Source organism: Bombina bombina, unplaced genomic scaffold (assembly GCF_027579735.1).
Source record: "Bombina bombina isolate aBomBom1 unplaced genomic scaffold, aBomBom1.pri scaffold_927, whole genome shotgun sequence".
Classification (NCBI taxonomy): domain Eukaryota; kingdom Metazoa; phylum Chordata; class Amphibia; order Anura; family Bombinatoridae; genus Bombina; species Bombina bombina.
In genome coordinates this window covers 61,770-75,379 of record NW_026511785.1, presented here as the reverse complement: position 1 = coordinate 75,379, position 13,610 = coordinate 61,770, and the positions used below count along the sequence as shown (strand labels likewise).

The following is a 13,610-nucleotide window of genomic DNA, read 5'->3' as shown; positions in this document are numbered from 1 at the left end:
TATAGATAGCTGACAGATGGCAAGAGTAAGCCTCTGCCCATTGGATTATCCTTGAGACCTCTATCATGGCTAAGGAACTCTTTGTTCTGCCCTGATGATTGATATAAGCCACAGTCGTGATGTTGTCCGACTGAAACTTGATGAATCTGGTTGAAGCCAGCTGAGGCCATGCCTGGAAAGCATTGAATATCGCTCTTAATTCCAGAATATTTATCGGTAGGAGAGCCTCCTCCCGAGTCCACAAACCCTGAGCTTTCAGGGAATTCCAGACTGCACCCCAGCCTAGAAGGCTGGCGTCTGTCGTCAATATAACCCATTCTGGCCTGCGGAAACACATTGCCTGGGACAGATGATCCTGTGACAATCACCAAAGAAGAGAGTCTCTGGTCTCTTGATCCAGATTTATCTGAGGAGATAAATCTGCATAATTCCCATTCCACTGATTGAGCATGCATAGTTGCAGTGGTCTGAGATGCAAGCGAGCAAACGGAACTATGTCCATTGTCCATCGAGCCACTGACGGCCGAGGAATGGAGTGAAGAGCTCGGCAGGTGGACAAAATCTTTGATTTTCTGACCTCCGTCAGAAATATTTTCATGTCCACCAAGTCTATCAGAGTCCCTAGAAAAGAAACTCTTGTGAGGGGGGAAAGAGAACTCTTTTTTTACGTTCACCTTACACCCGTGAGATCTTAGAAAAGGCCAACACTAAGTCCGTGTGAGACTTGGCTAGTTGGAAGGTCGACGCTTGAATTAGAATGTCGTCTAGACAAGGCACCACTGCTATGCCCCGTGGCCTTAGAACCGCCAGAAGGGACCCTAGCACCTTCGTGAAGATTCGTGGCGCTGTGGCCAACTCGAAAGGAAGAGCCACAAACTGATAATACTTGTCCAGAAAGGCGAACCTGAGGAACTGGTGATGATCTTTGTGTATAGGAATGTGTAGATAGGCATCCTTTAAGTCCACGGTGGTCATATATTGACCCTCCTGGATCAATGGTAAGATAGTCCGAATGGTCTCCATCTTGAAAGATGGGACTCTTAGGAATTGGTTTAGGATCTTGAGATCCAGAATTGGTGTGAAGGTTCCCTCCTTTTTGGGAACTATAAACAGATTGGAGTAGAACCCCTGCCCCTGTTCTGCTTTTGGAACTGCGCAGATCACGCCCATGGTAAAAAGGTCTTCTACACAGCGTAAGAACGCCTCTCTTTTTGTTGGGTTTACAGACAATTGAGAAAGATGGAACCTCCCCCTTGGAAGGGAATCCTTGAAATCTAGAAGGTATCCCTGGGTTACAATTTCTACTGCCCAGGAATCCTGAACGTCTCTTGCCCAGGCCTGAGCAAAGAGAGAGAGTCTGCCCCCTACTAGATCCGGTCCCGGATCGGGGGCTACCCCTTCATGCCGACTTAGTGGCAGCAGCAGGCTTTTGGCCTGTTTACCCTTGTTCCAAGCTTAATTAGGTCTCCAGGTTGGCTTGGATTGAGCAAAGTTCCCCTCTTGCTTTGCACAGAGGAAGAGGAAGTGGGACCACTCTTGAAGTTTCGAAAGGAACGGAAATTATTTTGTTTGGTCCTTATCTTCTTATTATCGTAATAATTATTTTAATTACAGTACAGACATCCATATTCAAATTACATCATTTTAGAGACAACATGAATATATACCAATATCAACTTCAACTGCTTAGGTTTTTTATTTAAGTTAGCACCTTTAAAATAAAAATATAAAATAAGCTTTATTATTTTATACATAGCAATTTATTTTATTATTTTAGTATGTAACAAACACTATAGTATCACTAGTTAAGCTATGTACAGAAATATTATATACACACACCTTTATTCATCAAGGGCATCAGCCATTATAGAATTTTATTATTCACTTTGTATCGTTTGTTAAACATCATACAAATTGATGTAATTCCACATACAGTGTGGTAAATATTGTTTATATGTAAATTTTTGTTTATATACAAATGTTCTTTGGATGATATTATATGAATTTTAGCCCAATCACTCGTTAAAGTAATGAAATAGTATACATAGATCTCATGTATTGTGCTAATAATATCATTTTTAAGATCTGTTAGATTTAGCTTATATGTCATATTTGTATGTATATGTATACCGCTCACAATTTTTTGTCCTTTGCCCAAAGATTTTTATGAGAAAATTCACATTTGTATCAAACTGTCAGTCCCATTACCCACTTCACAGTTAAACCTTTGACTTAATTAGCACACATGTGTAATGTGGGTGTGTAAGAATGCTCATTTTCGATTGGTTTGTATAGCTCTTATAAGGTAGTTCACAAATTTATGTAGCCTGATGAAACGGCATTGCAGCCGAGAAACGCATTGCAAAGCCACTTTTTAAAGTTTTTAAAAAAAGTTTTATACCTGTTCTACCTTGCTTGGATATATTATTCTCTACCCAAAGCTCTGGAGTATAATAACCATCAAATTTTGTGTTCACCGACTCCAATTGGAATAGCAAGAGTGTTTGACTCTCCCTGGAGCAGTTTGTTTACAAGAATAGCAGCCAGCCCTGAATAATCATTCAGCAATCCGGGAAATAGCTGTTATACCTAAAGGGAGTCAGCCGAACGGCTCTTAAAGATTCGGTCTGCCCAATATTGCACTCATTGTGCAACTTCGCTTGTGAGTATAAGCTCATCGTTATTTGTCCGATTGGTCGTGGTAATCTGCACCAAGGGCGTTTTTCTTCCATTACATTACAGGAGCGTGATTGCTGCAAGCAGCTGACCGGACCTGAGTGAGTCAGCCGAGCGGCTCTGAAGCTTCGGCTTGTCAATTATTGCACTGCATGTGCAAACACACTTGTGAGTACTGAGTTTGTATTACAGTGGTTGTGCTCATACTTTTTAGGATTATCTGCACCAGAGCGCCTCTTCTTTGTCTTTATTCTAGGACAAGGGATACTGTCATCATTTTTTGTGGAGAGAGCTGCTATCCTTTTGGGTCCCTTCGGATCATCATATATCTCGAATTGTGACATCATTGGCACCTATGGACATTTGATTACATACCACTTGCACTAAGGACTGGGTTTAAGTATATATATTATTTTATACTATATACTTGCTGTTGATTTGGTACATATTTGCAAGGGAACAATTTATACCATTTGTAAGGATAATATTATTATTAATTCTTTTGAATTTGATTATTATATTATATTGTGACATCATTGGCACCTATGGACATTTGATTACATACCACTTGCACTAAGGACTGGGTTTAAGTATATATATTATTTTATACTATATACTTGCTGTTGATTTGGTACATATTTGCAAGGGAACAATTTATACCATTTGTAAGGATAATATTATTATTAATTCTTTTGAATTTGATTATTATATTATTTTTATAACATACTATAATTTTTATAATAATTTTATATTATTACACCAGATTAAAATCCAATTATCCATTTTACAAGGAGTAGCATAAAAGAGGTGCACCTCATTCTTTTTCGGATACACCACTACTTTGTGTGGTCCTATTTTTTCTGTCATACATGTCATCCATAGGTGACCTAATATAAGCTACACAATTCATTATAACTATTGCTAAGTATCACTCCGTTTAACCAAGATTTGAGACGATGGATACTCAGCTGGAGGCCTCGCACGAATAACATCTACCCCTTCCCCCCGTACTATGGGGGTTAAGCTTAAGAAAGGCTTTTGTTAAAGAAGGATGATTTTGCTATAGTGCTGTGCAACCTTCTACAGGATTTAGAGCAAAATATATGCAGCAATTTCAACAACCTCGCTCTAGTAGTTCATGGGGAAGATATGGAGGATAAATTTCCAAATGGAAAAGGGTCAGATCATAGTACGCCTACAAACATCCAGCTAACAGATGCACCCATGACAGAGAACGCCTTAATGGAGACCCAGTCCACTGACTCAAAACCGGCACTGGCAAGATACAGCAATCATACCTCGGTAGGCAATCTTCTGGGAGGTGCGGCCACTCCCCCCGGAGAGCTGTCGACGCAGCCTGGAGCCTGATCTTAACATATTAGATGCCAACCCGGAGTTAACAGAGGACACTAATCTAGAAGAGCCGGTCCTCCCATCGATCTCTCCCTTCGGTTGTTTGCCAGTAGAGAAGTACTTACAGACGGTTCTCCTGGGAACTGTAACCCTCTGGAACTTACCTGGATCAAGTACAATACTACCCACACACCAGACAGATGTATAGGCTAAACAGACGACATTACAAGGCCTTTACATTTCATGCGGTATAGGTTGAAGAGGGGAATTTTGTTCCGTCTCCATTTGATTTATGCATTTTGTATTATGTCTCTTAGTTGCCGTCTCCTAAGGTTTATTTATACTGGAGTTACAATTCATACACATATTAAACAGCAAACCTTCTATATTACATTGTTTGATGTAGCCTTATCCTACCCCTAATATTCTCCTTTAACATTTTCAGTTAACCCTGCATAGCTATACCCAGGATGGTTTAACATGATGTAGCCTTCCAGGGACCTATAATAATACAGAGTTGGAGTACTCTCAACATTGGTGTCCAGTCAGCTCCAACATATATTTCCTGATTATTTTCTCTAGCCCCCATAAGGAACATCCTGATCTAATGCATTAACCTTGGCTCCCCATGAAATCATTACAAATACTACATCAGCTACAGATTTACGCTACTGTACAGCACTGACATGTTTTATTACTGTATATGTATTATTGTTTAGCTAATAAGATAATATCATACAAACTATGGGACACTCCTCTAGAGCAGGTATTTTGTGCTACATATAAACAGGGTGATCCTTCTGCAGGTAAATATAAGCTCTCACCAGCATGCTATTACACACTGAAGATTTTTCTTCCTCCTAGCTCTTAATACCCTATTAACCATTAATCTTATCTGAGGGTCAGAGGTTTCATCTCTTTTAATGTTAAGAATTCCCCTCGGGGGCGGCACCAAAACATGAATACATCCCAATAATATGCTCTAAATCAACCAAATCTGCTTAATAGAAGGTTGTATCATACATATATTCATAAGATAAGTTATCCTCCTTGAATGGAAATATATATGTTTCTCGATAACTCTAGCCCCTGGTTTCTCAACAGCCGGGCTGTGGCCCAGTACCGGGCCGTGATAGCCCTGCTGGTGGGCCCCGACCTGTCATGCCCCCACTGCACACTCTTACCCCACTGCACACCAGGGGCAGACTGAGACCAATCAAGGCCCCAGGAACACTGTCTCACACTGACCGAAATGTATAACATTTTATGCAAATGAACATGGTAGCCTCCCTGCCCTGCCCCCAACAGGCCCCTCAACCTCCAGAGCCAGGACCCCCAACATTAAGGTCCAGAGAAAGGGCACCCAACCTCCAGGGCCAGACCCCACACTCCATGGCCCTCACAGCGACAGACCCCTGCCAGGGCCCCCACTAAACCCACACTTATTTGCTTAGTTACTGATAGGGCAACTGAAAACTACAGCTTAAAGAATACACCAGGATCCGTGGAGATGCCATTTGTGGGCCCCCCTACTTGCTGGTCCCTCGGCCTAGGTCCTATTTGCCTGGCTGATCAGCCCACCCCTGCTGCTCACTATATATATATATATATATATATATATATATATATATATATATATATATATATATATATATATATATATATATATATATATATATATATATATATATATATATATATATATATATAGTGAGCAGCAGGGGTGGGCTGATCATATATATCTCTACCGGGCCCTGGACATGTCTAGCTAAAATTTACCGGGCCTTGAGATCACTTTGGTTGAGAACCACTGACTTCTGATTTCTGTTCATGGTCTACACTGTCTAGCCTATATCTTTTACTGTACCATGCCCAAAAGTGGCTATATATCACGCTAGCTAACCTCCAATGAAACCAGTTACTAAACATGGGTCCAAATGTGGCCTATTTGTGATTTGGGAGGTTCATATAAAATTAAAAAAGGAGGTTTCAGTTAGATCCGCCTAAAAATCATTTGATACTATATATGTAAATGATTCTGTTACTGTAATGTTATGAACATTGTTCCTTTCTCTGTTTATTTTGAGACATGGCTCATGTCAACTACAATGTTAATCTGTCTAAAAACCTCAATATAATAAATATAAAAAAATAAAATTAAAAAAAAGAGGCACATGAATAGATAGTGATAAATAGGTCACTGCTGTTTTATCTAAAGGATTATAAAAGCTTTGGATTTTAAACAATGTAAAAAGCCACACAAGGCATTTTGTATAAATATTTTTTAAGGGATCAAGGGATAATATAAATAGTAACAATTTGCCCAAGTGTTCCAGATCCCCCGCTAAACCTTAAATTACAAAAAAGAATATAGAAGTATCGTTCGAGAATAAAGGGCACCACTTGAGAGTATTTAAAAAAAAAAAAAAGTGCCATATTTTTAAGCCAAGGAACACAACTACACCTATTTGTGTTGGCCTATTCATTCTTAGTCTAACATAACCAAAACTTTGTTTAACTTTAAAATTATTAAGCAAACAAAACAAAAAAATACAGGTTTAACTTTAAAAAGCAGAACTAAATAATAATAATGATTTACATTGCATAATTAGGAGTATAAATATACAAATAGGTTGATTATCTATATACAAATTAGTATAAATATTACATTTTTACTGGTCTGTAAACTGGACTACATAATTTTAGAATTGTGGCATTACATACAATTAATGACAATGTAATTACAACTTGATTTTTATGCCAAGAAGCACTAAAGTGTACCATTAGAATCTAGTATGTTTTGAGATACCTTTATCTTATTTTTTTTATTTTTATTTTTAAATATACATATGGTCTCAAATGTAGACCATGAACAGAAATGCCACTTTCACTGCCACAACAGCTGCCATTCAACATGTACCATTTCTTGTATGTTACTTTTGTTTTATTTCTTGAGATTGTTCTCTGATTTTTAGTGAAATATATATACATACAGTATATCCACACACACATCTATTGTACCCAATTACTAAGACGCTGGCTGTTGCAGGTTTTGGATGAACCATGGAAAAACAACAGTGCAGATCTTTTTCCATATGATACATTCTAACTACTTTAAGAACAACACAGGAGCTGGAATGAAAAGTTCCCACGTTATTCCTGTATACTGAGTGACGTTTGCAATTCCACAACTCCTCGTAGGAGTAATCAGCAACAAAAAGAAATTCTTAGACACATGACTGCAAGGGAAAACACGAGGAGCTATTGCTTCAGTTTTCTACCAAGGGCTAATGCATTTTAAAAAAAATGAATACAAAATTAGAAAAAAAATAAACATTTGTATAATTCCTTAACTGTAGAACATCAGAATCTATTTGTTCCTGGAAATTATTCATGCACTAAATCTGAGTCATGGCTACTTTCATGTTCACTTCTCTGTCATCTTCTTTCCTCTAGTTAATTCATTAGTTTTTTTACCTCCTTTCATTATCTCTCACTCTCACCTGTTTCTGGCCACTAAAATTAACCCCACACTTAAAAGGTTATGAAACCCAATTTTTTTTCTTTTACGATTCAGATAGAGCAGGCAATTTTAAGCAACTTTCTAATTTACTAATTTTTTTTATAAAAAAAATTAGTTCTCTTGCTATTTTTATTTGAAAAACAGGAATGTAAGCTTAGGAGCCAGCCCATTTATATTTCAGCATCTGGGTAGTGCTTGCTGATTGGTGGCTAAATGAAAGGAAAACATTGGGTTTCATATCCATTTAAATGGACAAGGATGTTCAATATCATGCATATTTAAAGCTTAGATGGTTTTAAAAATAAATAAAAATTGGAGATAAGATATTTTTCTTTTCTAGCCCAAACCATTACTGCATGTAAATTTGTTTGTTTTGGTGTGGCATGACTGATTTACTTATGGATAAACATGTTTCCTTAAAAGGGACATGAAACCCAAAATTGTTCTCTCATGATTCAGATAGAGAATACAATTTTATCAGCTTTCCAATTTACTTCTCTTGTTATCCTTTGCTGAAAGGTTTATCTAGGAAAGCTTAGGAGCAGCAAATAACCTAGGTTCTAGCTGCTGATTGGTGGCTGCATATATATATATATATATATATATATATACACACACACACACACACACACCCCGATTGTCATTGGCTTACAGTAGTGCATTGCTGCTCATTCAACAAAGCATACCAAGAGAACAAAGAAAAAATGATAATAGGAGTAAAACAGAAAGTTATATAAAATTGCATGATCTATCTGAATCATGAAAGAAAAATGTGGGTTTAATTTCCCTTTAATATGGGGCTGGGTAAACTCTTTAGCGGTACACTGTGCCAATATATTTTTAAGATGCCAAAATCATCTATAATTGTTGCCATAGTGTAATGTATCCAGCCCTGCAATAATAAAGCACACTGTTCACCTGTATAAACTCTGTTCCGCAAATAGTCCAGTACATTTAAGTATCATATAGATAGAAAAAAAACTATGAAGTATACAAAGATTCCAGAAACATTTTAGAATAAAACCATGTTTTATGTCTATATAAAAGTAATTATAGAATAGAACTTAAGTCTCACCCTCATTGGATGAATATCTGCATAGGGAGGCTTTCCTTCTGCCATTTCTATAGAGGTTATGCCCAATGACCAGATATCTGCTACACAATTATATCCAATTTCTTGTATAACTTCAGGAGCCATCCAAAAAGGAGTTCCTATCACAGTATTACGCTTAGCCATTGTATCCTAGTGGGGGCAAAAAAATTTACTCATAAAATCAAGATAATGGCAAAAGTCTATTAAATCAGTGAAGCAATTAAAGGTAACGTTTAATACATATTAGTGAAAGCGCTTTTAACGTTTTCCAGAGAGGGTTTGGTACTAGGGTTGCCACCTCAGCCATGTTTTCCTGGACACTTATGAGTTACACATGCTGCAGGGTGTGCAGGGAGGAACATGAATTGCACCCCTGGACAGCACAAAAATAGTTATCCTGGACAGCACTAGTCATGTTCCTCCATGCACATCCTGCAGCATGTGTAACTCATAAGTGTCCAGGAAACATGGCTGTGGTGGCAACCCTCTTTGGTACTCTGAAGTGAGTGATGCAACAGATAATAGGCAAATATTATGCACTACGCTGCCCCTTCAGTATGACCCACTGTACTGCCAGTAGTTATCTACAGAGATTAAATGCATTTGTGCTGGATTTTATGCACCTGCTAGCAATGGGTGTGGCTGAAACACCTGAACTCAACAATTAGTAAGGGGATACTTTTGGCCATAGTGAATGAGAGTGAGTATGAGAGAGTGATCCTGATGGAGAGGAGTGAGACAACTGTAGAGAACAGACACTCTACTCTGAATTCAACTTGGAGTCTTCTCCAGTTTAACAACTTACAATGAGTCACCTGGCTGAGCACCCTGTGATGCAAATGGTGAAAGGTAGTGGATGAACACAGCCAATTGCTTCACTACACTGTAGCACAAAAGGTGTTAGGGGTGCAAAGCTATATTGTGAAAGTGCTGCTAAACCCCTCTACAGTTAAGACCGTAATGTCATTTGGGGAAATAATGGCCACCAGACTAGCAATGGAGCAGGATACTGTGATTCTTAGACCTTAGGTTGGACAACTATACTTTAGGGAACATGTAAATATGTAGACATCTGTATGTACAAGTATTAAGGTGGTATTTACCGTTAGTTGGCCTGCCACTCCAAAATCTGCTAGTTTTGCATGACCTTCAGTGTTCAGGAGGATATTTCCAGCTTTAATATCTCTGTGGATTTTTCTCATAAAATGGAGATATTCCAGACCTTTTAATGTGGATTTGAGGATAGTTGCAATTTCTTCTTCTGTTAGCTAAAAAAAAAAAAAGCGAGATTCATTTAAGACCACTACGTGCCTCATTGTATTTAATTTACTTGTAACATTTTATAATGAAATAAATGCAATAAAATACAATCAATTGAAGTTAAAGGGATATAAAACCCAACATTTTTCTTTCATGATTTAGATAGAGAATACAATTTTAAACAGCTTTCTAAATTTACCTCTATTATCTAATTTGCTTCATTCTCTTGGTATCATTTGTTGAAGGAGCAGCAAGGCATTTCTGGTTTCTAACTGAACACATGGATAAGCCAATCACAATCCATATATATATATATGCAGCCACCAATCAACAGCTAGAACCTAGGTTCTCTGCTGCTCCTGAGCTTGCCTAGATAAACCTTTCAGCAAAGGATAACATAAGAGGGAAGCAAATTAAATAATAGAAGTAAATTGGAAAGTTGTTCAAAATTGTAAGCTCTGTCTAAATCATGAAATATTTTTTTGGGGTTTCATGTCCCTTTAAGTAAATTAACATTTTTCACTTGCAGGTATTTGTACATCATTCAAGGCAGCACCTAAGGAGTATCACATAAGCAGTTATGTTTAATAGGAGTTAGCTCCCATGTGATGAATCAATAAATACATGCTCTAGCAATGTGCAGGTTTACAAGCTCAGGGTCATTCCCTTGTTCCAAAATAATAGATTGAGCGTTAAAGGGACAGTCAACACCAGAATTTTTCTTGTTTTAAAAGATAGATAATACTGTACCTGTATTACCCATTCCCCAGTTTTGCATAACCAACACTGTTATATTAATACACTTTTTACCTCTGTGATTAACTTGTATCTAAAGCATCTTCCGACAGCCCCCTGATCACATGAATTTTTATTTATTATCTATTGACTTGCATTTTAGGCAATTAGTGCAGTGTCTGCCACAATTTACAGGCGTGATCACAATGTTACCTATATGGTTTACATGAACTAGCTCTCCCCTGTTGTGAAAAGCAAATGAAAAAGCATGTGATAAGAGGCGGCTTTCAAGGGCTTAGAAATCATAAGAGCCTTCCTAGGTTTAGCTTTCAACTAAGAATACCAAGAGAACAAAGCAAAAACAAAATTTATGTTTACCTAATAAATTTCTCTCTTTCTTTCTTTCCGGACATATTAGATCTACAACGTCATTCCAATTACTAGTGGGATATTCTCTCCTGGCCAACAGGAAGAGGCAAAGAGCACCCCAGCAGAGCTGTTAAGGGTCACTTCTCTTACGCATAACCCCCAGTCATTCGGCCGAAGGGAAATGAAAAAAGCTGATAACACAAAGGTGTAGAGATGCCTGAGGTTTAACAAAAAATATTGTCTTAACCAACAGAGTACAGCGATGCTTAATTATGTCCTATTAAATACATAACTTTGCTGGGAAGAAGTGGTGCTGCTGTGTTTTATACATTGATTATATTTGGGTGAATACAGGACCCTGCAGCATGCACCAGATTTAGCTTATTGGTGCTGGACACTCTGTTTACTGTTAATTAAGGGTGGGGTTGTGGACTCTCAATGTCAGGAAAGAAAGAAATTTATCAGGTAAGCATACATTTTGTTTTCTTTCCTATGACATGGAGAGTCCACGACGTCATTCCAATTACTAGTGGGAACCAATACCCAAGCTAGGGGACACGGAATGAACAAGGAGGGAGAAAAAGGCAGGAGGACCTAAACAGAAGGCACCACCGCTTGAAGAACCTTTCTCCCAAAAGAACCCTCAGCCGAGAACAAGTATCAAATTTCGAAAAAGTATGCAGAGAGGACCATGTTGCCGCCTTGCAAATCTGTTCCACAGAAGCTTCATTTTTGAAAAACAAAAGGAGAGGTGATAGCCCTAGTGGAATGAGCCGTAATTCTCTCAGGAGCCTGCTGTCCAGCAGTCTCATAAGCCAAACAAATCAAACTTCTCAACCAGAGAGACAGAATATTAGAAGTGGCCTTCTAACCCTTACGCTTTCCAGAGAAAAAAACAAATAGGGCAGAAGATTTCTGAAAATCTTTAGTAGCTTGTAAGTAAAATTTTAGAGTGCGCACAACATCCAAGTCATGCAAAAGACGTTCCTTATAAGAGGAAGGATTATGACAAAAAGGAGGAACAACAATTTCCTGATTAATGTTTCGATCCAACACCACCTTAGGGAGAAATCCCAATTTAGTCCGAAGGACCGCCTTATCCACATGAAAAATAAGGTAAGGGGAATCACACTGTAGAGCCGAGAGTTCAGTAACTCTGCGAGCAGAGGAAATAACAATAAGGAACAAAACCTTCCAAGATAACAACTTAATATCTACAGAACGCATTGGCTCAAACTGAGCCTGTTGCAAAACTTTAAGCACAAGGTTCAAGCTCCAAGGAGGAGCAACAGGTTTAAACACAGGCCTGATTCTGAAGAGGGCATGAAAAAAAGGACCCCGAGTTAGAAGGTCCTTCCTCAGAGGTAACATCCAAGGTGGAAAGGATGACATCCTTACCAGATCCGCAAACCAGATCCTGTGAGGCCATGCAGGAGCTATTAGAATTACATATGCTCTCTCCTGCTTGATACGAACAATGACTCGTGGAAAAAGACCAAAAGGAGAAAACAGGTATGCTAGACTGAAATCCCAAGGAACCGCCAGAGCATCTACCAGGGTGGCCTAAGGATCTCTTGACCTTGAACGGTACCTTGAAAGCGTTGTGTTCTGACAAGACACCATCAAATCGAACTCTGGAACCTGAGGGTTATCCTGGTGAACACCTCCGGATGGAGATCCCACCCCCCGGGATGAAAGGTCTGTCTGCTCAGAAAATCCACCTCCCAGTTGTCCATTCCTGGAATGTGGATGGCAGATAGGAGACAAGTGTGAGCTTCTGCCCACTGTATAATGCGAGTCACCTCTTTCATAGCAAGGAAGCTCTGAGTTCCTCCATGGTAGTTGATGTAAGCCACTGAGGTGATGTTGTCCGACTGGAATCTGATAAACCGGGCTAAAGACAACTGAGGCCAAGCTATCAAGACATTGAAGATTGCTCTCAACCCTAAGATGTTTATGGGAAGAGAGGACTCCTCCCGAGTCCACAGGCCCTGAGCTTTTAACGTCCCCCAGACTGCTCCCCAGCCTAACAGTCTGACGTCCGTGGTCACAATCACCCAGGAGGGTCTCCGGTAGAAAGTTCCCTGAGAAATCCACTACGAAAGATAGTCTCTTGTTAGAGGATCCAGATCTATCATCTGAGATAGATCTGAATGGTCTCCATTCCATTGACTGAACATGCACAGTTGCAGAGATCTCAGATGGAACCGAGCAAAAGGAATGATGTCTATGGAGGCAACCATCAGACTAATTACCTCCATGCATCGAGCCACTGATGGATGAAAAGTAGACTGAAGAGAGAGAGAGACATGAAGTGAGAAGTTTGGATTTTCTGACCTCCGTCACAAAAATCTTCATGGATAGAGAATCTATGATGGTCCCTAAGAAGCACACCCTTGTAGCTAGAACAAGGGAACACTTCTCCAGATTTACTTTCCAGCCGTGGGAACGTAGAAAAGACAACAAGATCTCTGTATGAGAGTTTGCTTGTTGAAAAGATGACGTTTGAACCAAGATGTCGAAAAGGTAAGGGTCCACCGCAATTCCCTGAGACCTGACTACTGCCAAAAGAGCCCCCAGAACCTTTGTAAATATTCTGGG

At 39.0% G+C, this 13,610-nt stretch overlaps 1 protein-coding gene across 1 annotated transcript in view; it reads right to left on the bottom strand.

Moving 5' to 3' along the window:
* Positions 1-8,568: 8,568 nt before the first annotated feature.
* Positions 8,569-13,610, bottom strand: part of LOC128643950 (serine/threonine-protein kinase 3-like) — a gene marked incomplete at its 5' end in the record, with an annotated part of 66,225 nt that continues 61,183 nt past the window's right edge. The window contains 2 exons of the mRNA XM_053696718.1: positions 8,569-8,795; positions 9,749-9,913. Coding sequence (XP_053552693.1) covers positions 8,589-8,795; positions 9,749-9,913 — 372 coding nt within the window. The remainder of the gene's footprint in view (positions 8,796-9,748; positions 9,914-13,610) is intronic.